This window comes from Gallus gallus, chromosome 1 (assembly GCF_016699485.2).
Source record: "Gallus gallus isolate bGalGal1 chromosome 1, bGalGal1.mat.broiler.GRCg7b, whole genome shotgun sequence".
Classification (NCBI taxonomy): Eukaryota; Metazoa; Chordata; class Aves; order Galliformes; family Phasianidae; genus Gallus; species Gallus gallus.
In genome coordinates, this window is record NC_052532.1 from 130642599 (window position 1) to 130669912 (window position 27314).

The 27314-nt window shown below is 36.0% G+C and overlaps 1 protein-coding gene across 5 annotated transcripts in view; it reads left to right on the forward strand.

The window, feature by feature from the left end:
- The window catches only part of HERC2 (HECT and RLD domain containing E3 ubiquitin protein ligase 2), a 105263-nt gene that overhangs the window by 29575 nt on the left and 48374 nt on the right, over window positions 1-27314 (forward strand). For all 5 annotated transcript variants that reach the window (NM_001252376.3, XM_015277713.4, XM_015277712.4 and 2 more), the window contains exons 8-45: window positions 517-627; window positions 930-1101; window positions 1721-1894; window positions 2494-2682; window positions 3251-3402; window positions 4695-4852; window positions 5262-5375; window positions 6719-6970; window positions 7789-7982; window positions 8531-8731; window positions 9436-9664; window positions 9736-9860; window positions 11229-11407; window positions 12143-12327; window positions 12438-12593; window positions 12889-13074; window positions 13987-14157; window positions 14264-14367; window positions 14477-14627; window positions 15227-15441; window positions 15940-16072; window positions 16185-16312; window positions 16442-16637; window positions 17220-17356; window positions 18000-18173; window positions 18251-18387; window positions 18491-18642; window positions 19056-19247; window positions 19865-20052; window positions 20520-20712; window positions 21392-21574; window positions 22675-22859; window positions 23253-23400; window positions 23494-23690; window positions 23924-24154; window positions 24756-24891; window positions 25449-25592; window positions 27155-27297. In NM_001252376.3, coding sequence (NP_001239305.2) covers window positions 517-627; window positions 930-1101; window positions 1721-1894; window positions 2494-2682; window positions 3251-3402; window positions 4695-4852; window positions 5262-5375; window positions 6719-6970; window positions 7789-7982; window positions 8531-8731; window positions 9436-9664; window positions 9736-9860; window positions 11229-11407; window positions 12143-12327; window positions 12438-12593; window positions 12889-13074; window positions 13987-14157; window positions 14264-14367; window positions 14477-14627; window positions 15227-15441; window positions 15940-16072; window positions 16185-16312; window positions 16442-16637; window positions 17220-17356; window positions 18000-18173; window positions 18251-18387; window positions 18491-18642; window positions 19056-19247; window positions 19865-20052; window positions 20520-20712; window positions 21392-21574; window positions 22675-22859; window positions 23253-23400; window positions 23494-23690; window positions 23924-24154; window positions 24756-24891; window positions 25449-25592; window positions 27155-27297 — 6415 coding nt within the window. The remainder of the gene's footprint in view (window positions 1-516; window positions 628-929; window positions 1102-1720; window positions 1895-2493; window positions 2683-3250; window positions 3403-4694; window positions 4853-5261; window positions 5376-6718; window positions 6971-7788; window positions 7983-8530; window positions 8732-9435; window positions 9665-9735; window positions 9861-11228; window positions 11408-12142; window positions 12328-12437; window positions 12594-12888; window positions 13075-13986; window positions 14158-14263; window positions 14368-14476; window positions 14628-15226; window positions 15442-15939; window positions 16073-16184; window positions 16313-16441; window positions 16638-17219; window positions 17357-17999; window positions 18174-18250; window positions 18388-18490; window positions 18643-19055; window positions 19248-19864; window positions 20053-20519; window positions 20713-21391; window positions 21575-22674; window positions 22860-23252; window positions 23401-23493; window positions 23691-23923; window positions 24155-24755; window positions 24892-25448; window positions 25593-27154; window positions 27298-27314) is intronic.

Genomic DNA, 27314 nt, shown 5'->3' on the forward strand with positions numbered 1-27314 from the left:
AGCTTTTGGTAATACAGTATATGTGTACACTTAATTGTGCCTTTCCAGTATAGTAATATAATGCAGACTTATATGCATAGAGAGGGAAATGAAGATACTCCCTTTAGACTTGGAGCACTCCCCTACTTTTACCTATTATAAGATGACTCTTAAATGTACTCTATTACAATCGTTACAAAGAATTTTCTTTCGAATACTGCAACTACATCTTTATAGTAAATATCATAAGGAATATTTGTGTTTCACCTATGAAAAGTGTGTTTTTCATGTTCTTAGTATATTTAAGAATGCTGAAGAATAGATGGTGAAGCCTGGGGCAATTTAAATTCTAGCGTCACTCCAAAAAGTTTCCTTAAGAAGAAAAGCTAACACTTTCCACATATATTTTCATTAATGATTTTAAATTATTTTGTAGGTTTAGTGGTTTTTGATGTGTGGTAGATGCTTTTGTTTAAGAAATATCTATTGTTTCTAGTTCTTTCTTAGCTAACGTATATCGTTTTGATTTTTAAACAGAGATGTGCATGGAGCTCCCAGTACCAAAGGACCAGGGAACATTCCATTGCAAGACCAGCACTTGGCGCTTGCTATATTGCTAGAACTGGCAGTGCAGAGGGGTACGCTAAGGTGAGTAGTGTGAGCACTGATTTTTTTAGCCATCATTGTTAATGGAATGCCTTGAGCAGTGCCTGTCTTCAGTTTTCTTTGGTTTTTGTAATTGTGACTCAAAGCACACGAACATTTTCTGTAATGCAGTAAAGTTAGCTAGATTGCAAAATCCATTTTTGATATTTTGATCTCTCTTTCAAGTGGAAAGGTGTGGCTTCTGGTATTACTAAACTAAAAATCTAAAAAGTAACTTGTTAACCTAAAATGGTTTCCTGAGAAATGTTTACTAATGAAAGATGTAAACTTACTTTCTCTTTCAGCCAAATGTTGTCTGCAGTTATGTTGTTGCTTCAGCTTTGGGATAATGGAACAAGGGAAACTGATAATGAGCGATCTGCACAGGGAACAAGTGCACCCCTTCTACCTTTGTTACAAAGATTTCAGAGTATAGTGTGTAATAAAGACATGCCCAATTCTGAGGAAGAGATTCAGGTACTTACCCTTGGTTTATGTGTAAGGGACAAAGTTTGTTTGACTAAATTAACTACAAACAAAACTATCCAAACAAAATTTGGATTTACTTTAGCAGTAGTATTTTCCAGGTGACGTGTGTGTGTGTGTGAATATGTGCATGCATATATATGTATCCATTCACTAGTGTTTGGTTTTCTTTATACTTCTGCATTTCTTGAGATAGGTGAAAGAACTCCATAGTACAATTACAGGTAAACATTGTGTTCTAGAGCTAATGCTTTTGTAATATGTAATAACAGACAAGGCCTGTTGTCTTTTCTGCATATTTGGATTGTTTTTGTTTGGTTTTATTTTGTTCAAAGCTAATTAAACTACAACTTTCAGTGGATATTATTGAGATTGTAAGTGTAATAAAACTATTTACTGCATTTTATCAACTTCCTGTTTTATTCAATTATCACCACAGTTATCACTATATTTTCTCAGCATGTGCGTTTGAGATTTCCCTTCAAGAAAGAGTATGTGCAGAGTTGAATCAGTTTATCTTGTACAAATACTAAAGTATGTTCTTTGTCTGTATGTGTAGCAGCATGGAAATACTCAAATATTCTTCTGACTGCTCTTTTTTCTTTTTTAGCTGCTGACCTATCCTCTGAGTCCAAATGAAAGTTTTCTTAGGTATCTGACTTTACCCCAGGACAATGAACTAGCAATTGATCTGAGACAAACAGCTGTTGTGATCATGGCCCACTTGGATCGCCTTGCCACTCCATGTATGCCTCCACAGTGTAGCTCTCCTACATCTCATAAGGTAACTGTTTGCAGCATCAAATTTAATGTATTTCCTAAGATTGTAACTAGTTTTCAGTTTCAAAGTTAGTAACTCTAACGATTGTCCAACTTTGCTTTCTAATTTTCACAAGGTAACTTTCAGTTGCCTAAATTTGTTTTGATATCTTTAATGGCATTCATAACTCTCTGAGTCAGCCTAAGAATGTAATTCTGTGGTTTGGGAACCATTCTTTCTTATCACAACACCAGGGCTAATTCAGCTGTGTTCTCAGCTGTTCCCATTGTTTGTCAGAGAAAATTCTCAAGACCAGACTTAGTATATGTTGGGTGTTTGACAAACCAACAGAAAAAAACCAACAAATTCAACTACCTCGAACCCCAGTTAATGTTAAGTTTCCCATGTTGATAATCTCTGCACACTTGATTCAGATATTTATAGCATATTCTGTTACAGGTTAAACTGAATAAGATGCATACAAGTCTATTTCTGATACCCTGTTACAGTTAAGGTTCATTGACTGCTATAGTAAACATTAATAATAATAATAATTGTCTACATGCTTTTTAATTAAGTTGCATGTTTCAAAATGAATGCTTACAGAATTTCTTATTTTCCAGGGTTCTTTACAGGAGGTCATTGCTTGGGGTTTAATAGGTTGGAAATACTATGCTAACGTGAGCGGTCCAATTCAGTGTGAAGGACTTGCCAATCTTGGTGTTGTGCAGATTGCCTGTGCAGAGAAACGTTTTCTAATATTATCTAGAAATGGGCGAGTTTATACACAAGCATACAACAGTGATACACTGGTGAGTTTTATCTTGTCTGTTTTCAAAAACATGTTCTCTTAGGCATTGTTTCATACCATAGGTCTGCAGCTTAAGTGTCTTGGAAGAGTAGGTGAAGGCTTGCTGTTTTTTGTGAGCTTTTGTTGCTGTTTTTGAATTTTCAGAAATAGTGGCGTTGATCTCTTCCATTGGTTTAATTAAATGTATCTAATTTCCAGAGGATTAGAGTACAGTGATAATTGCTTTCACTGATATGCTGGCCTTGGAAACAGCTATAGAAATAGGCAGATATTAAATGTATTTTAGTTCAGTGGCATAACACCATTCTCAAACTTCAGTTTCTCAAACAAAAATATTTGTCACTAAGATTGCCTCTAAGATTTCACATATAGTTAAGACTTTGTAAGCATGGGAATAAAATAACTTCAGAGCATAGTTTTTATCAGATTTAAATAGTAATTTGACCCTTTTTTTCCTTAAGCTTAGATTGATTTGTTAGATTTGATGGGTTTGATAGAGCCTTGGGAAAAATGTTCCCTGGAGTGCATAAGAAATTGTTATAAGTTAATTACTTTTGTTTGCCTCACAGGGACCACAGCTGGTGCAGAGTCTAGCTTCCAGAAATATTGTGAAGATTGCAGCACATTCTGATGGGCATCACTATCTTGCTTTGTCAGCAAATGGTGAAGTTTTCTCTTGGGGTTGTGGAGATGGTGGAAGACTAGGCCATGGTGATACAGTGTATGTAATAAATAATCACCTTTTTTTTTTTGCCAGTGGTCTGAATTCACAGTGTAAACTGGTTATGTATACAAGTGCCCACAAGAAGTATCACTGAAATATAGCACTCTACAATGAGTCCATGAGTGAAAGGTGTAATGCTCTCTGATCATGATTTATTAAAGGATGTGTGTACTCTTTCAGTCATTATCTGACAAATCAGGCAAGTAGGAGACACTGTTCATAACCCTGTTTCAGATGCTCTTCCAGTTGTATAGTTGTGACCATTTCAGCAAGCAAATTAGCTATTAATTTTGGTGTAGTAACTGACTATTCCTATGTACGTAAGGTGTTACATGCTTTGTCATTATAGCAATTTGCTTATCAAGAATCACTTGCCATAATGACAAAACATGTAACACCTTAGGTACATACTTCATACAGTCCCATTAGATGAGCAGATTGTGATTTGTAGCCTCAAAGACTTTGCTACTATACAAAACAAGATAAAATATAACTGTTAGTCCAATTTTGTTCTTGTGATCTGGTTTGATAATATGCTAAATATTTCACATTTATGTTAAGCATTTCACTTGCAGACGTGGTATTAAATTCTTTCTGCATATTTTCTCTTCTTCTAATATTCTTAGTTCTGTGTTTGTGCTACTTTCTGAAGTACTTGTAAATAGAGGGTGTAGTACCGAATATACTATTATTAGGCCTTTTATTCATGGTTTTATAAATCCACAGTGCATTTTTTTGTCTAGGAACATTGATTCAGATGTCAGAGTACGTTCATCTTTACTAATGCAGTCATGTAACATACATCATTCCTCTTCTGTCCCCGTACATAGAACAGTAACATTACTGTCCTCTTCTTGTGTAGGAGCTGTCTTTGAAAAGGAGTATTCTGTAAGAGTACACAGTGATATATTTTAGTGGTTATATCTTCCCCCAGTGTTGAATGCCCTGGAAAGCATTGAATCACTACGCTAGGATTAGAACTGTCATAAAATTATCTGCTTAGAAATAGCATTTAAAGGTAATAATTTTATGGTAGGCTAAATTATTTTTTGAAAAACACTTCATTAATGTAATTGAAAATAAATATTGTAGTTGTCAGACATCCCCTTCAATGGTTTGTATGCTGTTGAACGATCTGAACTTTATTTTTGGCTTATAACTCTATTTTGGTACCTCAGACTGCTGATAAGATTTGTAGGTAGAATTGCATCAGTTATTTTCTAACAAATATGGCCCACCTTTACTCGTCAGATTACTGTTTGTGAAATATGTCTTTTCTCTTTCAATAGCCCTCTGGAAGAACCAAAATTGATATCTGCTTTATCTGGAAAGCAAGCTGGGAAACATGTTGTTCATATAGCCTGTGGAAGCACTTACAGTGCAGCCATTACTGCTGAAGGAGAGCTGTATACATGGGGACGAGGAAACTATGGCAGGCTTGGTCATGGTATGTTAAAATCAGTTGTTTGTCAAGTTGTTAGTGCTTCTCTTAAACAATCTTTTGTCCAGCCTACCTATGACTGATTTGAGAAGCCTGTGTGGTTTTTTACAGTATGAAAAGAATTGTATCAAAACTGCTAAATCTCTGAATTCTGGATGGGGAAGAAAAATCTGCATTGTTGTCCGTTCCCTTCCTTGTGAAGTAAAAACTATCTTGTAGGTTAAATCCGTATTGGATAGCTAAGAAACCATATGGGAGCTCAGTCATGATTTTTGAATCTGAAAACAAGTAACTCCCTCCCATCTCCTCATCCCCTCAAATAACAAAGCATTCAAAACCAACAAAACAGAAGCAAACAGAAGAACCCACCAAACCTTCTTGGTTTTACTTATCAGAGAACTATTTTGTTTTGAAGGTTCCAGTGAAGACCAGACCATCCCAATGCTGGTCACAGGGCTGAAAGGACTCAAAGTTATTGATGTATCGTGTGGAAGTGGAGATGCTCAGACTCTTGCAGTTACTGAAAATGGTTAGTAGCAAAACAGAAAAACTTAAGCTTAACTTTTCCTTTCTTTCTAAATATGCTTTACTTCATTCTATAAGTAAACACACTATATTTCAAATTCTTTGAAAATTTAAAGCTGAAATTCTTTTTGGGGAGATGCATATACGTGCATTTATCTATTTTACATATAATCTGTGCAAATTTATATGCACATGTATATATTCAATGTATTCATTTAGAATATGCAAATGTATATTTATATTTGTTTTATATACATTTTATATACATTCATATGCATTTTATATACTAAATATTTTGTTTATCTATTACATATATGTATATATATAGCTACATTTTATACGTTGTCCAATTAAATAAGTCATGTTGTCGCAACAGCAAGATTTTTTTGATTGCATTGTCTACGTTAAACCATGGGAAGTGCCAAAGGGAGGTTCTACTGGAATCAAATTTCCCAGCATCCTAGAACTGTATGCCTAGTTTGAAGCAGATTCAGAATCTGAATTTCAGTATGTGAAGTCATACTTCAGAAAGGAAATAACTCTTGGAAGCTAATAGTTCTATTAAAATATAACTGGTTGTGGTGATATGCACAATTTAAAAGCTGAGATTTTTTTTGTCCAGGAGGTGAAAACGCAAATTTGATTTTTTTTTTTTTTTAAATTGATTCCCTTCTTGCATGCTTCCATTGATTTTTAGAGCACCTTACAGACTAACTCATACAAGGAAGGAAGGTAAATGCTCTAGAGTGTAAAACGAAGCTTTCTTTTCACAAATGCATAGGTTTACTGGTCTTGAAATGTGATTTTATGCAAATGCAGAATGACTTAACAATTTCTGGATTTCCTACTCAAGGCTTGGATTCAGTAGTGTGTTTCAAAAGATAGTGATAGTTGACAATGGCGCTGTTCATTTCATTTTGTGAAATGGTTGAATGACAAGAGCTGAGCATTAAGAAAGCAGCTTTCACGGGCAATTTGGCTATTCACTGTGGGACAAGAATATTTTACAAGTTCTTATTAAATGTAGTGAGTTGATTTGCAACAAATTCTCTACTGCATATGCTTTTCAGAAGGACTTTTTGCATATTGATGAACTTGAAGTGAGTAACGCCTAGTTTTGTCAACACGAGAACTTCAGATCAAGAATCTCTGTTCAGATCTTTCTCATCCTTCTTATTTTCATGAACTATTAGACATGAATTCATAACTGAAACTCCTAAAGTATAATTTAAAAATTGTGCTAATTATAGAATCTCAGGTTTTTAAGAACTTGGTTGTTAGAGCAGATAATTCTTTAAAGTGAAAAAGCAGTGCGATATTTCTGATTTTCTTTCTCTTGTTTTAAAGGCCAGGTATGGTCCTGGGGTGATGGCGATTATGGAAAACTAGGAAGAGGAGGCAGTGATGGCTGCAAGACTCCCAAGTTGATAGAAAAGCTCCAAGACCTGGACATAGTGAAAGTACGCTGTGGAAGTCAGTTTTCTATTGCTTTAACCAAAGATGGCCAGGTTTACACCTGGGGAAAAGGTGACAATCAGAGACTTGGGCATGGAACAGAAGAACATGTTCGATATCCCAAACTACTGGAAGGCTTGAAAGGTAATTATCAGATGTGGAAGGTGTTTTGTTGTTGATGGAACCTTTGAGTGGACACTAATGATCTAAACTATAAGAATGACTGTACCATATACTCTGCTGTCATACTTGATGCTGGGCTAGGGGCACTGAAAAAGATAATGGTGCTTATTTCCCATCTCTTCTGCCTTTTATGCCTTTAATTTCAATAGACTCAGAGCCGCTATGTTAGGACCACTTTAAATGCTGCTTGTCTTTATATTATACTTGTCTTAATGTTTTTCTTTTGTTAAGATTCACAGAAAAATTCTTGTATAAGAAGCGTATTTTTTTGTATTATTACGCAAGTATTTTTCACTGGTTTGTAACAGGGAGAGTTATTTCTTGAATTTGATAGAAACCTGTAGCTCTGTAGGAGAAGATGTGAAAGAAACCTCTTTAATTGCACTATCTTTCCTAAAACTGTTGTTCATATGCAATGTGTGGTCTAATTGAAACTAATACATACAATACAACTTTGCAGTCTCAGCGTATAGATGGGGAGGTCTGCTAATAAACCTTTCCTGAAGAAGTATCCTAGCTAGTGTAGAAGGGGTAAAAGATAGAAGCAATTTTTTTGAACTTATGGACTTCCACACTTCATTTGTTTCTTAAGAAACTTGAAGTATTTCATTGATTTTTTTTTTTCTTTTGCTGTACTTTTCCAGTACACTACTACTGGCATCCATAATATGTTGACACTGAAATATAGCTGTAATTAGCACAATTCTCCTTACCTCTGATATTTTTCTGTTAATGATTGTAGTCTAAGTTATATTTTCAATATTTGACTTACTTTTCAGGAAAAAAAGTGATAGATGTGGCAGCTGGATCTACGCATTGTTTAGCACTGACTGAAGATAGTGAAGTACATAGCTGGGGGAGCAATGATCAGTGTCAACACTTTGACACTTTACGGATCACTAAACCAGAGCCTGCAGCTCTCCCAGGATTAGACACAAAGCATATTGTTGGAATCGCTTGTGGGCCTGCTCAGGTAAGTTTTATTTTTGATTGGTTAATTGTGATTTGTCTTTGTCTCTCTCTGGGACTATTTTTGTATGCTAGTTCCAGTCTCTCTTTCAGTGCTTGCATGACTCCTCTTATTTTTTATTCCGAATAGATGAAAGCTTGGTTAAAAAAAACAAAACAAAACAAAAACAAATCACATGCAATTGCTTCACCAAAAAGAGATGACTAGCTTTCCCTCTGGATATTCTGAGAAATGGTGATATTCTTCAACTCCATCCCCATATCGCAGTTGAAAACCTGTGTAGCGGAATGTTTACTTCAGCAAAGATAGTGAGATATTTGGATTGCCATAACAGCACTTTGGAAAGTGTGATAATAATGGGATTAGTAAGGGTTTGTGTGTATATATAGTGATGCAAGCAGAGGGTTCTCTTCATCAGGCGTGCTAATTTACCTTCTTCATCTTCTGTTACTGTCCAAAAGCAGGAGTGTGAAACTATCATCTATCTTTAATCAATGTTCTTATTTTTGAGGAAATAACAGTTGAATTTTGCTTATGTTTTCAACTTGTAGAGTTTTGCTTGGTCATCGTGTTCAGAATGGTCAATAGGCTTGCGGGTTCCTTTTGTGGTGGATGTTTGCCCCATGACATTTGAGCAGTTAGATCTTTTACTGAGGCAAGTGACAGAGGGAATGGATGGCTCTTCTGACTGGCCTCCTCCTCAGGAAAAGGAGTGCATGGCTGTGGCAACATTAAACCTTCTAAGGCTTCAGGTACCTTCAGTTTCTTACACATTGAGCATTCAGCGAAATAAATATTACAGTAAATTTAATGGACAAATACAGCAGATTTAATGTGCTTTAAAATGTTTTTATTGCTTAGAAAATGAAATAAATGCAATATCACTTTCTACTCCCTGAAATTTTGCAGTTAATGGTTATTTTAACTGTCACTTTCCTTATTTTACAGATCAGAAATATCTCTATCACCTTCCTTTCCCCAGAAGGCTTTTCTTCTCTTCACAGCATTTGGATCTCATTAAATACTAACTATAAAAAATAAAATGTAAATGGCTTAGGCTTTGTATGCTCTTTGGGACTTTGAGCATTTCTGTTATTTTTAAATAGCAATTCCAAAAGCGTGTGTCCTCTTCAGAAGATGCCTGCACTTGCTGAAGATGTGCTATTTTTTCTAGTGTAATGTAGCAATGGAGAAAATGCTTACATTACTCTTTAGGTTATTAGGATTCAGAATTTCAGGGGTATAGTTCATAGCCTCTGGGTATTCGTTCAAATTTATTACAAGTTTGTGCAAGCCAGCATTTCCCCATGAAATTTTACAGATTTGCAGATGAAATGTATTATATCTAGGTCAGTAGTTTACTCACTTGCTCTAGGACTGACTTGTTTTTTCAATTCCATGTCTCTTTTTTGTTAAAATCTGCCCCGATTTTTCTTTCTTTTTTCTCTTTTTTCAGCTTCATGCTGCCATTAGTCACCAGGTGGATCCAGAATGTCTTGGCTTAGGTTTGGGCGGTATACTGCTCAACAGCCTTAAGCAGACAGTGGTAACACTAGCAAGCAATGCTGGTGTTCTTAACACTGTGCAATCCGCCGCTCAAGCAGTGCTGCAGAGTGGATGGTCCGTGTTACTGCCAACAGCAGAAGAGCGAGCTCGGGCTCTCTCGGCGCTCTTACCCAGTGCAGGTTGGTCTTAAGATGAAAACCCCTTTGGAGCTTGCCTTTCTAGGTCATTAATAATGTTTTTCTGTGCTTAGTTTCAGGGAATGAAATGAATGTAAGTCCAGGCCGTAGGTTTATGATCGACCTCTTGGTGGGCAGCTTGATGGCTGATGGAGGCTTAGAGTCTGCACTAAATGCTGCCATTACTGCAGAAATTCAGGTATGCTTCAACAGCTTGGCAGTTATGTATAAATAGAGTAAGAAGATATATTGAGTGGAATTATCCTCTCTTGACCTGAAACTTGAAATGTGAGCCAGTGTTTGCATGAAGGTGTGAATCATGTTCTCCTTTTTAGAAGAGTGTTTCTTATTGTTGCCTAGAGTGATGATTTCAGCAACTGTAACAAATATTTTCATAAAGCTTTGTGAAAGAGGCATAATTTCACTAAGTGCTTTAGAACTTTCTTTGGATTTCTTGAATTCTTTGCTTTTTTGATTCCAACCATATTTTTCCAGCAGAAACATCACCGGTATTACTTAAGAATTCAAGATGAGTGAATTCTTTGCAACATTTCAAATTTCTGTAGGCTCAGAGTAACTGGCTCAAGTGTTCAACAGACCATGGCTAGTTATACAGTAGATGAAAGAAATATTTTGCTTGTATTGCCTTCTCAAATATGCTGTCAGTGGTGGGACATCCTTTCTACAGACTGCTTTAAATGGCTGTATTTATGTATATCTGTGAAAGTGTGCTAATATATCCTAATGTATTTTCTTTTTGGTTCCTCTCCAGTGTTGGTAAATGATGAGGGTTTTGATATAGAGGAAATACATGCATTAAGTTTTGCTTTATGCATTAGTATTAGTAATTAGTACTAGCATTAGGTTTTTCTTTGCTGTTGTTGTTTTTTTTTTTTTACATTTAAAGACATGCAAGACCTTTTAATTCTTAACCACTTCTACTTGGACACGTGTACATTATAGTGTAGATCAGAGATGCCTGAGCTAGCTTTAGGTACAAGCTGAAAGTGATCTAAGAGGTGGCATAGAGCACTGCTTAGGGTAATTTTGATTCATTGAAACTTGGATAAATTAGTCTCCACAGAGTTCTGTATGTCTATATTTCAGTAGCAGATCTAACCCAGGTTCGGCAGTGAACTGGATTTGTTACATTTATAAATAGAGAGTAAACATGCCTTCATTTTTAAACCGTGCAGCAGGTGCTGTCATGTCAAAACATTCATGGAATAGAAATAAATTGTTAACTTGGTTTGGTGTAAGCAGAATTCTGACTTTGTCTGGCCTTGTTTTCCCCCTCTGCTTTTTCTTTTTGTGTTATGATCATTAAAAAAAACCAAACAAACAAACAAAAAAACAAAACAACAACAAAAAAAAAAACCCCATCCTGCCTCATCCATATGGAAAACAAAGTACACATTTGTCTGGTAGGAGTGTCTTGTTTCATTTCTGGCATAGGTGGAAGTAATTTTATCTTATTTTCATGAATACTTACTTTACCTTAGTAAAATATTTCATAATCACAGCTGCATTTTGTTTGCATTTTCTTAAACTTGTTTTACATTTTTAGGATATAGAAGCAAAAAAAGAGGCACAAAAGGAAAAAGAAATTGATGAACAAGAAGCAAATGCATCTACGCTTCATAGGAGTAGAACTCCATTGGACAAAGACCTTATTAATACTGGAATCTATGAATCTGCAGGAAAGCAAAGTTTACCATTAGTTCAGTTAATTCAGCAGTTACTAAGGTAATTTCTTCAAATTTATTTTATTTTTGTGCAGGAGATCTGTTTAGAGAGACATTTTATAAGCTAACCAACTTAAGGATGACTAGTGAGCAAATGAATTCAGTCTTCTGCTAGAAGTTTAGCTCCAGAGAATTCAAGGTATTGAACATCCTCCTAGCTTGTATGTACCTGTGCCATTCTATGTAGGAAAGAAATACATTACTGTAATGAATGACCTGATTTTTAGAAAGACAGACCACTTCGCTCTTAAGAGTAGGAAGATCTGCATGGATGGGTTTAGAATTGAACGTTTTGCATCAAGGAGTCCAGCTGGGGCTTTAGATGAGGAGGAAATCAGAGTTCTAAATTCTTGACGTTGTGAAAGAATTGTTGAATACGTGACCTTTAGGATGCTGAGTATTTAACATATAGTAGAGTACTTCTTCATTAAGTGTGATGGTAGCCATGTAATTTGATCAGTACTGAGACTCTTCTGAACTAGATTGTGTCAGTGCAGACATGTTTTTGTAGTGCGTAATGACAAATATTGATGTATTTTAAATACATGCACAAAAAAAGCTTGAGTTTTTGGGTACTATAGTGCAAACAAAGGGACGCCATCTTACAAAAAAGAAGTGAATTATGCGAGTTTCTTGTATGTTGGTGAGAAATTCCAGCAAAAGCTTAACCTAGATTTCCGTGGTCTGTCTTTGCTATCAACTCTTAAGTACTTTACAACACTTGTGTACCAATCAGGAACATCGCATCACAGACGATAGCCAAACTGAAAGATGTTGCTCGTCGCATTTCTTCCTGCATGGACCATGAGCATTTTAGCAAAGAGAGATCTGCTTCTCTGGACCTGTTGCTCCGTTTTCAGCGTCTACTTGTTAGTAAACTTTATCCAGGAGATTGTGTTGGGCAGGTCCCTAATACATACAGTAAGTTACCTTCAAAGAGGGATTGCATTTCAGAAGAGTGTGACAGTTTTTGAAGTCTTTCATAAGCACTACTGTGATGGTTTTCTGTGCTTTTCCTGCTTTTTATGCAGGTCCTGACCAATTGGGCGTTGGCTCTTTACTGAAGAAATACACTGCTCTTTTGTGCACACACATCAGTGATATACTTCCTGTGGCAACCAGCATTGCTTCTACTAGTCATAGGCATTTTGCAGAAGTATCTTATGTTGTGGATGGAGATTTAACAGGTGGGTTTTTTATTAGCTGTTCCTCCTTCCCTCTGATGAGATAATAGCATTATGTTGTAAATGTTCTTGAAATTGTTAAATGTGTTAAAAATGAAATTTAAAAAAAATTAAAAAAGGAGTCTAATATCTTAGATTGGTAAGAGAAGGAGAGCAAATTTAATGGGGGGGAGAAAAGACTGTTGTACTAAAGCAGTAATAGGAAGTAGAATGTATTGCCTGATGATTTACTTTCATCATGCTACAAATCCAAGTCCTTAAATAAATCTGAATGCTGGCTGTGTTTTCCATGCTTTAGGTATCCTTCTTCCAGAATTGGTGGTATCCATAGTGCTACTCCTCAGTAAAAATGCTGGGTTAATGCAGGAAGCTGGTGCTATCCCTCTGTTGGCTGGTTTGCTAGAACATCTAGACAGATTTAACCATTTAGCCCCTGGGAAGGAAAGAGATGACAATGAGGATTTAGCATGGCCAGGAATAATGGGTATGTACAAGTACTATCTGGACTATTTATTTCTGTTTTCATTAAGTAGCTATGTGAACTGGTGACTATTCACAAACAACTCTTAGAAATTCTGCTTTACAGTATAAATTTTTATTAACCAATTCATTTGGCAGTCTTTCTGCCAGTAAACGCTTAACATATATTTTAGGCATAGGATTAAGCAGGTTAAATGCAGCTTTTCAGAAAAGTAAATCACAGCATTTAGCATTTTGCATGATTTACAACATCCCATTTCATTTTGGCATTTTGAGCATTAAAAGTTGATCTCAAGTAGTACTTCTGTACATTTTGTTATTAATGCTATCACTGTTTCATAATGTAGACTATCTGTGTGAAAAGAGAAGCAGAAAATATGCATCTCTTTACTGAGGTCTTTACTGGTGACGTTTCTTGTCTGGTTGAAATTACCTTTAGTTTGAAATAGAGTTTACTGATAAAGATTGAAAGACTTTTAACGTGTGTTTGTAACTGCTTTTTTATTTAAAAAATGTGGATTTAGGCTGAAACTAAATGCATATACAACGTCTTGCAGGCATTTACTAAACTGAAGTAATTATCAGGAAAATTAAGTAGAGCAGTAGTTTGCCAGAGCAGTGGTTGTAGTGCTCTGCCTCCAAACAAAAACAGCTGTATAGCTGTGCAATGCCTGATCTATCTCAGTGTGACATTAATCATTACTGCATAAAATAGAGCATAGACACAATTTAAACGCATACTGTACATACAGGAATATGTTAATAGTTAGTTAGTTTGACTTTTGAGCATGTCAAATGACAGACAACTGTTGAGTAGAAGTAAAGAGTTTGAGATTAAATTACTATTAAAAAGATGTCCAGAAAAGCTTTTCTGTGTTTCTGTTGATAAATTCTCTGTTCTGTTTTATATCCGTAGGTTCATTTTTTACTGGCCAGAGTTGCAGAAATAATGAGGAGGTAACACTTATACGTAAAGCTGATCTAGAGAACCACAACAAAGATGGAGGATTTTGGACAGTGATTGATGGGAAAGTATATGATATAAAGGACTTTCAAACCCAGTCTTTAACTGGCAATAGTATACTTGGTGAGAATCAGCATCTGAATTCAAGGCACAGATAACTTCTGCTTCAAAACTAGATGGCATAAACAGTCTTTTAGATACTATACTCACTGCTTCATTCTCTCATTAGCTCAGTTTGCAGGTGAGGACCCAGTTGTTGCTTTGGAAGCTGCTTTGCAGTTTGAGGACACACGAGAGTCAATGCATGCCTTCTGTGTTGGCCAGTATATGGAGGTAAAAATGTTATAATTGGTGTACAGTTCCTAAAGTAAAGTATTACTTTGCTTTCAGTATCCTTGTTGGAACTCTGTACTAGCTTTCAACTCATCTTTCTTTTAACCAGCCTGACCAGGAAGTGATTTCAACACCGGATCTCAGTACTTTATCATCACCTTTAATAGACACAGAAAGAAATTTGGGTCTTCTTCTTGGACTACACGCGTCTTACTTAGCAATGAGTACACCACTTTCTCCTCTGGAAGTTGAATGTGCGAGTAAGCAAAACTTTATTTTGATTTGTCAAAGCATGCAAAAAAATAAAGCCAAATTAACAGATTGTCTTGAGTTCTTCAGAGAATAGCAAAATTAAAGTTCTGTGTTCTTAGCATTAATTACTGCTATGCTCATCAAGGTCCAAGCATTTAGCAAGATTTAGATAAGAATTAAATGACAGTTTTGAACAATTAAACATCAGGAGTTTAGTAATATGCAAAAGACAGAGAATGTTGAAAGAGAAAGCTGTGTAACTGCTGTCTGTGTAGTAAAGCTCGCTCACTATAGAGTGCCTGAAGCATCTGGTGTTGGATTGTATCGTGTTGAATATCTTAATTTTAGTGACTAGAATGTATCCTTCCATATTAATCATAGAAAAATACTTAAGGCCATAGTATCTCTAAACAGGTGATGGCAGCTTTGCTACTTGATTGTTTCTTAGTTACAGATCCTATTTTAGTCTGAAAAAGCTTCAGCAAATAGAAGAGGTGCTAAACCTTCTGTACTGAGCTGTGTGTGCTTTCATTTCCAGGATTTGTTGAGTCTTGATAGTTAAGCTTTCATCAGAATTTACATTTGCATTTTTTTTTTTAAATTTTAGAATGGTTGAAATCATCTATATTTTCTGGAGGCTTGCAAACTAGTCAGATTCATTACAGTTACAATGAGGAAAAGGATGAAGACCACTGCAGTTCACCTGGGAACACAACCCCAAACAAATCAAAACTATATTCGCATCGGTTAACTCTGAGCGACCATTCACAACCCTTTCTCCAAGCTATTGCAGATAATAATATTCAGGATCACACTGTGAAGGTAAGCCCTTGATAATAAAGTGGTGCAGAAGGCTGACAGCAGTGTCATGAAGCATTCTTGTTGATGGAAAATTATCTGAAAGTTATAGCAGACAATAGAAGTCGTTACTTGGAATTACTCTTCTGTGAAGGGAATGAGTACAAGTAATGGGTAAAATTTGCTTTACTCCACTTAATGTCAGGATAGCAGTAACAGTGGGTCAGGAAAAGGCAATTAAAAATTGTGTTGAGTGTCCTGGCTATCTCAAGAAGAGGTAAAATCAAAGATATACCAATGTTACTGTAGTCATGTTGGTCTTCATACAAGAAGATAGTGGGTATTCTTTGTAGTATTGGGTTGTAATTACTGTTCATTAAATATTGCAAATTGTGTGCTATCTCTGACTTTTGCATGTTAGTTCAGGCTGTGGAATTTCTTTAAATGCTGGCTGCTTTATTTTAGATCCTTTCATTGTGCTTAAAACCAAAGTTAAGTAATGGCTTTTGTGTCTTTTTGTAGGATTTCTTATGTCAAATAGAGAGATACTGTAAACAGTGTCACTTAACAACACCAATCACTTTCCCTCCTGAGCATCCTGTGGAAGAAGTAGGACGTTTGTTACTGTGTTGCCTTTTGAAACATGAAGATTTGGGTAGGTAGACTTGTGTCAAAGCTGTCAAAACAGACTACAGTTTGGACCAGTTTAAATTCTATTATTCATAATTTTGGAAATGCGTATACAGAAATTGTCTTTTCCCATTAAGGTCATGTGGCATTGTCTCTTGTCCATCCTGGTACCCTTGGAGTTGACCAGGTGAAACACAAAACCTTACCAAAATCTGTAGTGGATGTGTGTCGTGTTGTCTACCAAGCAAAATGCTCACTGATTAAGGTAAGCCACTTATCTGCTGAAGTTTAGGCTATTTTTCATTAAGTGGTTTTATATAAGCAGTTACTTACACTTTTTAAAAATTGTATATTAAAAGATAATTGAATCTTTCAATGACTTTTTTTTTAACAGACCCATCAAGAACAAGGGCGTTCTTACAAGGAAGTTTGTGCTCCTGTCATTGAACGTTTAAGATTCTTATTCAATGAGCTACGTCCTGCAGTGTGCAATGATCTCTCCATAATGTCTAAGTTTAAACTTCTGAGTTCTTTGCCCAGATGGCGGAGAGTAGTTCAAAAAATAATTAGAGAGAAGAGAAAAAAAAGAGGTAAGGCAATGTTAATACTGTATTTTCTTTGAAATGGTAAAAATGAAGCTCATTTCAAAATTTGCTGTAATTTTTTAAACTTTCTGCTGCATTTTCCTGGTGTCAAAATCAATGGTTACATGTCAGTTCTTAGAGGAAAATCAGGCAGGGGAGAGAAAGTTTAAGTGAGGCATGCTTCTTTGCATTTCAGCATGTTAAAAGTGATCCATCACTATCAGTTCTTAGGAACTGGTTTTAGTACAGTTCAACTAGAAGTGGTATCTTATTTAAAACTCCTGTTGAATTAAAGCAATGTAGTCAGGAGACTACAGAACAGGAGAACTATTCAACTGGAAGTCAATTAATGTGAAGAAAAAGCACTCAAGTGCTTTCAAATTGGTCTTTGTAGGTACAAGCTTACTGCAGTTATTTCCAGATCTAGTTTTATAATAGTTAGAACTAGGATTCACCTAGAGTACTCTTTCAATTTATCACAGGCAGATCTTAAACATTCTGTATTCTCAGTTGATCACGTAAACCTGAAAATGTGATACTGTAAACGCTGTCAGATTGCAAAAAGGAGTAATTTTTTTTTATTGTTAGTGCCAAAAAAATCTGAATCTGCTGATGTGGAAGAATCCAAAATTGGAAATGAAGGAAGTGACTTAGAAGAATCCTGTGTTGTTCCTCACAGTCCTGTACCTATTGATAAAAGGCCCATACCAATCAAATCACCCAAGGTAGGATATCAGATTTTAGATGAACGTTATAACTGAGAATTAACAAGATGAAAAAAATTTACCTGAAGTGGTGATTGCTGTAAATTGATATTTAATATTTTGATAACAATGTTTGGGTTATATAACTATGGTGCATTGTCTCATTAAAACTTGGCATAATTCTTAACAATAAGCTTGGGTACTGAATAGATACTTAGAATATGTAAATTGAATATATTCAGAAGTGTTGAATTAAAGCTTCATGTCAGTATTGCCCAGGGATGTGGTGGAGCCACCATCCCTGGAGGTGTTTGAGAAAAGGGTGGAGGTACTACTTAGGGGCATGGTTTAGTGGGTGATATCGGTGGTAGGTGGATGGTTGGACTAGATGATTTTAGATGTGCTTTCCAACCTTGGTGATGCTATGATAAGCACAGTGATGAGTTGCTTTCTCTTTTCAGTAGTAATGAATTTGAAATTTTAAGTAGCCTTTTTAAAGAAAGTAGATAATGAGTTAGAAATGTTTTAATGGTTTTTTTTTTACGGGCTTTGAGGAATTTATTTTTATCCTCCAAGTGTTTTAAGTTTAGATGTGATTTAGTGTGAAATAACTTGTTAAACAAATTTTATATTATTGTATATGTGTTACCTTCATATTTTACAGGATAAGTGGCAGCCCCTTTTGAGTACTGTTACAGGTGTCCACAAGTACAAATGGCTGAAACAAAACGTCCAAGGCTTGTACCCACAATCTGCACTCCTTAACACAATTGTTGAATTTGCACTTAAAGAAGAGCCAGTAGATGTAGAAAAAATGAGAAAATGTTTATTAAAACAGGTAAAGTGGATGAAAATGGGCATTACTGTACCAGCAATTTGCAGAAGTACAATATATTTTCTTTTTCCCTTTTGCAGCTGGAAAGAGCAGAAGTTCGTCTGGAAGGAATAGATACTATTCTCAAATTGGCAGCAAAAAATTTTTTGCTTCCATCTGTACAATATGCTATGTTCTGTGGATGGCAGAGGCTTATTCCAGAAGGAGCCAATATAGGGTAAATCTTGGTTGTTTTTTTTTTTTTGGTTAATTTTGCTTTCACAATTCAGCGAGGGGAAAGAATGCTTAACTTCTTTTGTTGTTGCTTTTCTTATGTGAAGGGAACCTCTTACGGACTGCTTGAAGGATGTTGATCTGATACCACCTTTTAACAGAATGCTCCTAGAAGTAACTTTTGGAAAACTCTATGCGTGGGCTGTTCAGAATGTCCGGAACATCTTGCTGGATGCCACTGCAAAATTTAAAGAGCTTGGTGAATCTCTTTTTGTTGTTGCTGTTGTCTGGGGATAAAACTGTTTTAAACTAACATAATTGCATTTTTTGAAGTTATCAGTAATTAGAACTCTAAAATTAACTCCCTTGCTTTGTGCTGAGAAATACTATGACTTCCTGTCTGTGTGTTGTCTGTCCTTCACCGAACCCCAACTTTCTTTTCCATATTTATGAGAATGTTGCTTGTTTTCCAGCGACAGGTGATTGATTACTCATTAGTGATATTTTACCATTAAAATCTAAATTGTTGCGAAAAAGGTTCCATGGAAGTTACCTTGTAAGTTCTTAAAGCCTAGTATGGAATCAAGACATACTTTAAGCCACCAATCAAACAAATTTGTCTGTTTTACTGTAGCTTCCAAATGTCAACTGGCTTTGTTATTTGTGTATTAGGTGTGCAACCTGTTCCTCTGCAAACAATTACTAACGAGAATCCAGCAGGACCAAGTCTTGGAACTATTCCACAAGCACGTTTCCTGCTGGTCATGCTCAACATGTTGACACTGCAGCATGGTGCTAATACCTTGAGTCTTCTTCTTAACTCTGGTATGCTAGCACTGACTCAAACGACGCTGCGGCTGATAGGTATGAGAAATTCTGGTTTCTTGGTGTTTGGAAGTAATCACGTTTACATGTTTGTCTACCCAAACTACAGAATTTACTACTTAAAGATAGTACTTGAAGGTATTCACCTTTATCCATGCTGCAAAAGCAGATATGTAAGTGCGAATTAACTATAATTTGGGAGTGATAGTGCAGTTTTTATGGAAACATTACAAACTGCATACACTCAGTTTCATCTGTTCTATCTATTCTCAGTCTGTATATTTAAGCAGGAAGCTTCCTTTGTTAGATCTGTTGGCTTGTGGTGTTTTTTGATGTGACTCAGGTGCTTCTTTAGCTGGTTTTCTTAGACAGTGGGAAATAGTTGTTATTTGGATTTTTCATATGAAGTTCTTTCCAAGAAGTTTCTGTTAGGCAAACCACTTACCTACCAACTAATAATATTACCTGTTCATCAGAATTAAGTATTTAGAGCCCCTTGCATTCAAAATCATTATATCCGTTTATTTCTAAAATTTATTACTACTTGCATATCATAAACAGTATTTGCTGCACAACTGAAGTGTGACAAATGTCATTATAAAAATTTGGAATTTTCTTTCTTTCTTTTTTCTTTTCTTTTTTTTTTTTTTTTTTAGGACCTAGTTCTGACAATATTGAAGAAGATATGATTGCGTCTTCTCACGGAGCTTCTGCCACGGTCCTAGAAGAATCAAGAAAGGAAACTACACCAGTTCAGCTCCCTGTTTCTGGACCAGAGCTGGCAGCCATGATGAAAATTGGTACCAGAGTGGTGAGAGGGGTAGACTGGAAATGGGGTGATCAGGTACAACCTCTTTCATGCAGGTTTGGCTGTGTTAAAATATAAAGTCTGTATGTTCTTAAATTTTATGTCCTAATGTTTTTACATTTCAAAGTTTTGGAGGCTTAACACGAAATAGATTATTTGTTTAATTCATTTTTGAAGATGATTTTTTTTTTTAAGTGAGAAAGTTCTGAGTCATGGTATGAAATGAAGTAGGACCACATGCTTACAACATAATATCCAATTTGAACTAAGTGTGTGGCACTTATGTTGAACGTTGTAAAATAGATTAAATCATGAATATTGCTGTAGTTCACTGGATAGTTTCTGTAAGGGATTCTGAAATGTTTTCCTACTGCACACCAGATTTTGAAATGTTACTGAATGTTTACTACCTAATCTTTAGGTTAGCAGCAAAAAAGTGCAACAGAACTTTGATTATGAGATAATATTGTTAATTTATAACCTGAATTGTTCTATTCTGTCAGGATGGGCCCCCTCCAGGTTTGGGTCGTGTAATTGGAGAACTGGGTGAAGATGGCTGGATTAGAGTGCAGTGGGACACTGGAAGTACAAATTCCTACAGAATGGGGAAGGAGGGAAAGTACGATCTCAAACTAGCTGAGCCACCACCAGCAGCTCAGCCCACAACAGAAGATTCAGACACTGAGGATGATTCTGGTAAGGAAAAACAAACTAACCAAAAAAAACCAACCCAAAAGCCACTGAAAAACAACCAAACTAAGATGGTGGGGTTGTTTTTTTTCTCTTTTCTTTATTTTTTAAATAAAACTGGAGGCACAGTTTCAGTTGAATTCCAAAATTGACATTTTATAATATGAAAAAAGCTTCTAACAGGAGAAAATGTTGCATCTAACAAGAACAGTTCAATAGGTGTAGATTTCTGACTGTAATCTTTCATAAAATATCTTTACCATGGGAAAAGAGGATGGAAAAGGTTAGTGTCGTGTTTGTTGCATATTTGTGGGGCCAAAGAAAGCATGATAAATCCAATTGAAATAGTTGATTACTGATACTAGTACATGTTGAAGCATTTATTTATGCCATTCTGAAATGTGTTTTTTACATGGCCTAACTGTATAGCCTATTCAGACTTCTTGCCTGTTCTTCCCATCGCATTCTGCATTTCTTCAAAGTAGTTTACTGCTGGAGCAAATATTCGAATTATTTGCACAAAGTATCTGGTTTATAATTTGCCCTTGTAATTGGAAATGAGGACTCTTCATGTTAAGAAAATATTTGCTCTGAGTTTCTCCTATCTTATCTGTTTCAGAACATTTTGGGAAATAGAATAACTTGATACTATTGTATTTTTTTTGCCTTTTGTGTCTTCCTTCAGAAGGAGAACAAGTTGAAAGGAATCTTCACCCTACATCCATGATGTTGACAAGTACTGTGAACCTCTTGCAGACATTGTGTCTCTCTGCTGGTGTCCATGCTGAAGTCATGCAAAGTGATGCTACTAGAACTTTGTGTGGTCTACTCCGTATGCTTGTGGAAAGTGGTACAATAGATAAATCAGGTATATTAAGTAGACATAGTCTGATTCAGCAATGTCTCTGTTTTGTTTTATTGCCTGATAAACTTCTTCTGGTGCTAGTTTTTAATCCTTTAAGGCTAAAAAATGTTATTTTGGATGTTTAGTTATTAGCAGACATGACGAATAAGTTTTCTTAGAACATTAGCAGGAGTAGTAGGAGAAATATATGAGATGCTGAGATTAGGATGCATGCAGTTTGCTGAGATAATGAAGTTTTTAGCAGTCTCTCTCTTTTCGAGAGAACATTGTGACTAGATAAACTGTATGTTTCCTAGTTCTGTAATTTCAAGAGTAACACTGTTTAATTGTTTCCTCTTTTTGAGTAGTTAATGATGGAAACTGCTTTAAAGGCATATTAATAGTTTTTGAAGGCATATTTGCCCCACCTTGACTACTGTGTTCAGTTTTGGGAACCTCAGTGCAGAAAGGGCATTAAGGTGCTGGAGCAGGTCCAAAGAAGGGTAACAAGGCTTGTGAAGGGCTTGGAGAATATGTCCTATGAGGAGTGACTGAAGGAAGTGAGGCTGTTTAGTCTGGGGAAAGGGAGGCTGAGGGGAGACATTATTGCTCTTTTCCAATATCTGCTTACAGCAGAGCGTGGTTGGTCTCTTCTCACTGCTGTCAGGTGACGGGTTGAGGGGAAATGGCCTCAAGTTGCACCAGGGTGAGTTTAGGTTGGATATCAGGACACCCTTCTTTACAGAAAGGATTGTTAAGCACTGGAATAGGCTCCCCAGGGAGGTGGTTGAGTCACCATCCCTGAATGTGTTTAAAATCGTTTGGATGTGGTGCTCAGGGACATGGTTTACTGGTGGTTTGTTAGTGTTAGGGTAGTATGGTTAGGTTGTGGTTGGACTCGATGATCTTGAAGGTCTTTTCCAACCTGAGCAATTCTATGGTTCTGTGATTAAGCAAACTAGTTGCAGGCTCTGAAATTTAATAGTTATAAGAACTGTTTTATATATACTGTGTTATAACTTGTCAAAAAACCCACAAAAAACCAAAGCCGAACTCCAACCCTCTAGTATATACAGAATTACATGGAAAAGTTAACTGTTATATATGTACCTTTCTATTTTTAGCTTCCTTGCCAAATAAATTGGTTTATAAAGAGCAGCACAGGAGCTGGTGCACATTGGGTTTCATTCGAAGTATAGCACTCATGCCTCAGATGTGCAGCACTCTAAGTACATCTCAGTGGATAACTTTGCTAATGAAAATTGTTGAGGGGCATGAATCTTTCACTGCTGCTTCACTACAAAGACAGGTAATGTGTGCATTTCAAAATTACTTTGCTTTGTCTTTAAAAAATGAAAACAAAATGAAAACAAAACCAACAAGATGGGAAATGTGCTTATGTGTTTTAGTCTTATGTCACCTATGTTTTTTACCACTGTGTGGTTTTTCTACACTAAATATTGCAGAGGTGTTGGATTCACTTAAAATGTGACAATAAAACATATTTTAACGTATTCCTTAGCAAGCCAAACAGAAATCACCGAGCTACTGATTTGCTATAGCCAGAAAGTTGTCAGCTTGATAGAAAATACTGCAGAGGAAGGTTAACCTGTTAAATATTCTTCTTCTATAGCTAATGTTTGAGAATTTCCATAATATTTGGTAACTGACAGGAATAATGCTAATTTTGTTCTCTTTTTAGATTCTTGCTGTGCATTTATTGAAAGCAGTACTTCCATCCTGGGATAAAAATGAAAGGTCAAGAGACATGAAATTTCTTGTGGAAAAACTGTTTGGTTTTTTAGGCAGCCTGCTTAGTACTTGTTCTTCGGATATCCCACTACTCAGAGGTAGAGGAGGTTTTTCTCCAGTGGCTTATTTTTACGTATGGAAAATGTGTGCCTTAAACTGTTAACTGTTGTCTGATTGCTTTTTCTTTCCAGAATCTACTCTGAGAAGGAGAAAGGCCAGACCCCAAGCATCTCTAACTGCAACTCACAGTAGTACTTTAGCAGAAGAGATAGTGGCACTGCTGAGGACACTCCATTCACTAAGCCAGTGGAATGGACTCATAAACAAGTACATCAACTCTCAGCTAACCTCCATCACCCACATCTTTGCAGGAAAACAGTCAGAAGGGGTAGTTTCCACGTTTTAAAATAAGCTCATTTTTGTAGCAATGTTTATTTTGAAATGATAAATATTAAATGTAAACAATATTAAGCTTAATTTTGAAACCATTTTTTATATTTATAAATGTATATGTTTGTGTTGTAATTTTTAAATTGAAGTATGTATAATTAACTTTTTTATTTTAAAGCAGATGAAAGCATACGTTTTCTCCCTACAGTTAATGTTATTGTTCTTTGTTAGGCTGTTTTGGATGACTACTTTCCTGACACTGAGAATCCAGAGGTGGGAGGCCTAATGGCAGTGCTAGCTGTGATTGGTGGCATAGACAGTCGCTTGAGACTTGGTGGTCAGGTGGTTCATGATGAATTTGGAGAAGGCACAGTGACGCGCATCACTCCAAAAGGGAAAATCACTGTGCAGTTCTACGACATGCGAACATGTAGAGTGTGCCCTCTGAATCAACTAAAACCAGTAAGTTTGTTCTACTGGGACTTCAATACAGGGAAGGGTGTGTTTTTTGTGTAATTAAAAGCACTGTTATGATGCAAAGAAAATATTAATTCTTGGTTGAATAAATACTTTGACATTCGAGACCTACAGTGCTCTGAATGCTAACCTAAAAGCATCTGTTGGGGAGCTGAGGAAAGGGGATTTAAGCTGAAGTCCTTGACTTGAAGTAAAATATCAAGTCCAGACAATATGATACATAGGTCTTGTGTGAGAAAAGCTTATTTATTTGTCTTTATTTGCTAACCAATGTAGAAACTCTTAGGTGTTTTCACTTGAATCTTAGTCTCAAGTTGGTTAGTAGGGATTTAGTGAATGTGCAGCCAAAGTAAGTGTATAGTCAACTTCAGGGACTGCAGTTCTTCCTTGCTCTAGCTGTGTTTCCAATACAAGCTTAGCAGTTTGGTAGGGAATATAAATCCGCTCCAGTTCCTCCTGGGGAAGAACAATGAGACAGATGTTACTTCTTCCTTTTCCTTAGTTAATTAAAACTTGAACTTGTGAATGATTTTGTAAAATACTTACCTGTGTTTTGTTTTTGTCTGGTTCTTTCCCTGCTGCCCAGCTTCCAGTTGTGGCTTTTAACGTAAACAACTTGCCTTTCACTGAACCCATGTTATCCATTTGGGCTCAGCTAGTAAATCTGGCTGGAAGTAAAATAGAAAAACACAGAATGAAGTCTCCCAATCAAGGTCTTTCAGGTACAGTTATTTTTGCTGTTGTTTTAAAAGGCTAGATATTCTCTGGGGAAAATACTGGTAATAGCTAGTGCATGTAAGAAAAAGGATTTTCTGGAACTTTACCTTGTTTTCTAGTCAGTGTTGAATAATATGTACGTGGGAGACAAATTTAGCTGGAAAAGAGTTGTCCTTCACCATGAGTGGAGTACTGTTTTTACTTTGAGATAACGTAGATGTGGTTTAGGGCTGGGCTTGTTCTGTTCAATTGTTATAAATACTGTATGTATATGACATCTTATCTACTGTTCCTGTACCGTATATGAGCTGCATGGTTGTCTGAGGTGTGAAAAAACAGGAGAGTGGTATTTTTATAACAAGTCACAGAATGTATACAGACTTCTTATTTAGGTGCAGTTCAAACTAACATATATTCGATAGCATTTCATACTCTTTCACAAAGAGTTAAGATGTGGACTGATTTTTTTTTTTTTTTTTTGCATTGAGGTTGTATGAGTGTTGCCTAACTTCTGTAATATAAAATATTTATAGTGCTATTGACTGCTTAATGTTTCTCGTAGGTCAAGTGGATTTGGATCTACTGAGATGCCAGCAATTAAAGCTGTACATACTGAAAGCAGGCCGAGCTCTGCTCTCTCACCAGGATACATTAAGGCAGATCTTATCTCAGCCAGCTGTTCAGGAGAGTTCATTAAATGCTGGAGGTATTCTGAAGTGCAGCCTGTGTGTGTCACTGTTTAGGAGTTAGAATATGTTACTGTAACCCTGGCTAATTGCAGTTAGAGCCTAGAAATTAGATTTGCCCTCTAAAGATCAAAAATTAGAGGTTAAAATTCAGGAGTGCTTTAACTTTGTTTATTAGAAGATGTTGCAGAAGATATTCAACACTTCTAGTGATATGACAGCAATTTGATTCATTATCGTAAATGGATTGATACCATTAATCCATTATGATTATAAGAGTCACAGTGATTAGTCTACCACTTAAGTTGCTAAATCCTAATATAAACCACAGGGACATCACTGCTGTGCAGCCTTCTGCTTCACCAAGCAGCTCAAATTAAGCTTTCTCTGATATTGGACTGTACTCTTGGATCGTGATCATGACCGTGAGCACCCACCTGGTGTTCTGTTATTGATGAGCTGTCCAGTGTGTAAGACTTCAGTCTAGTGCAGGAATTGAGCACGTCTGTCACAAAAGCACTTTAAATTTTCAGCTTAACTTTTAAAGAGTAAATGGGTCAAGTTTTTGAAACTGAAACATTAGAGATAGCAGAATTTGTAGGTCTTCTATAATTACAAAGCTTAAAGTATGAGATCTCATATAGCTATTCCTTGGAATTCAAATGTTTTGTGGTTTCCAGTGCAACAAGTACCAAGGTGTAATATGTTCAGCAGAACCTCAGAAGAACTTTAATGAAATGTAGTTTTAATTAATTTATATGCATTCTCTAAGTACTTTCATTCTATACTTGAAAAAAAGTAAGTTCTACCAGCTTTCGGTTTTGCTGTTGATGCCCTTCTAGCTTATATTAATTCTTTGGACATTTTTGAAGCATATAATATAATGATGATAAGCATATAATATCTTTAATGAATTAATGAATGTATGTTGAGTTTAGTTATATATTGTTCCAAGTATTATATCATACTTCTATTAGAATTAAATGAGTGAGAATACTTTTCTGTGGTACTCACAGCAAAGATCTAGGAAGCATGTATGTTTATGCTAAGAAGAAAATAATATCAAATATAAAAGTTGGAGAATTGTAGAATTGCAAGCCAGTTGATTCAGAAAAGGTATATTTGTTTGAAGGAACAGTAAATACTGATTGGTATTGTTTCACATGAGGTGTAATAGAGAGGGAAATGACTCAGTCCAGAAAGTAGATACTGCCATTATTGGATCAGTTTGAGGAGGAGATAGATAGTTCTTTACGAAGTAGTTCATCGTGGACTTCTATGTCGTAGAGTTATTGTAAAAAGGTCAGCTCTTAAATAACTTGTGCACTTTCACCATCTAATGAGCAGTTTCTGCTAGGCATGTTCTAGTGAATTTTTGTGAACTTAGTGTTTAGCATCTACAAATGTCTACCACAACTTCCATACAAAAAGCAAATGAGACATTTAATTTTAAATGCATCTTTCCTATGGAGAACTGTGGGAGAAGTAACAATATGTTTCATCTATTGATAGGACCCCAAATAAGTCCCCTGGTTGTCTAGTATTACATGCTTATTGGTTAAAATATTATTTTTGTTTCAAGACGATGGAGCAGTTGCCTCTCCTGACATAGGAGATATGTCTCCTGAAGGACCTCAGCCTCCCATGATTCTTTTACAACAACTTTTGACAGCTGCTACGCAACCATCACCTGTGAAAGCAATATTTGACAAACAAGAGCTTGAGGTAGAGTCTTCGTATTT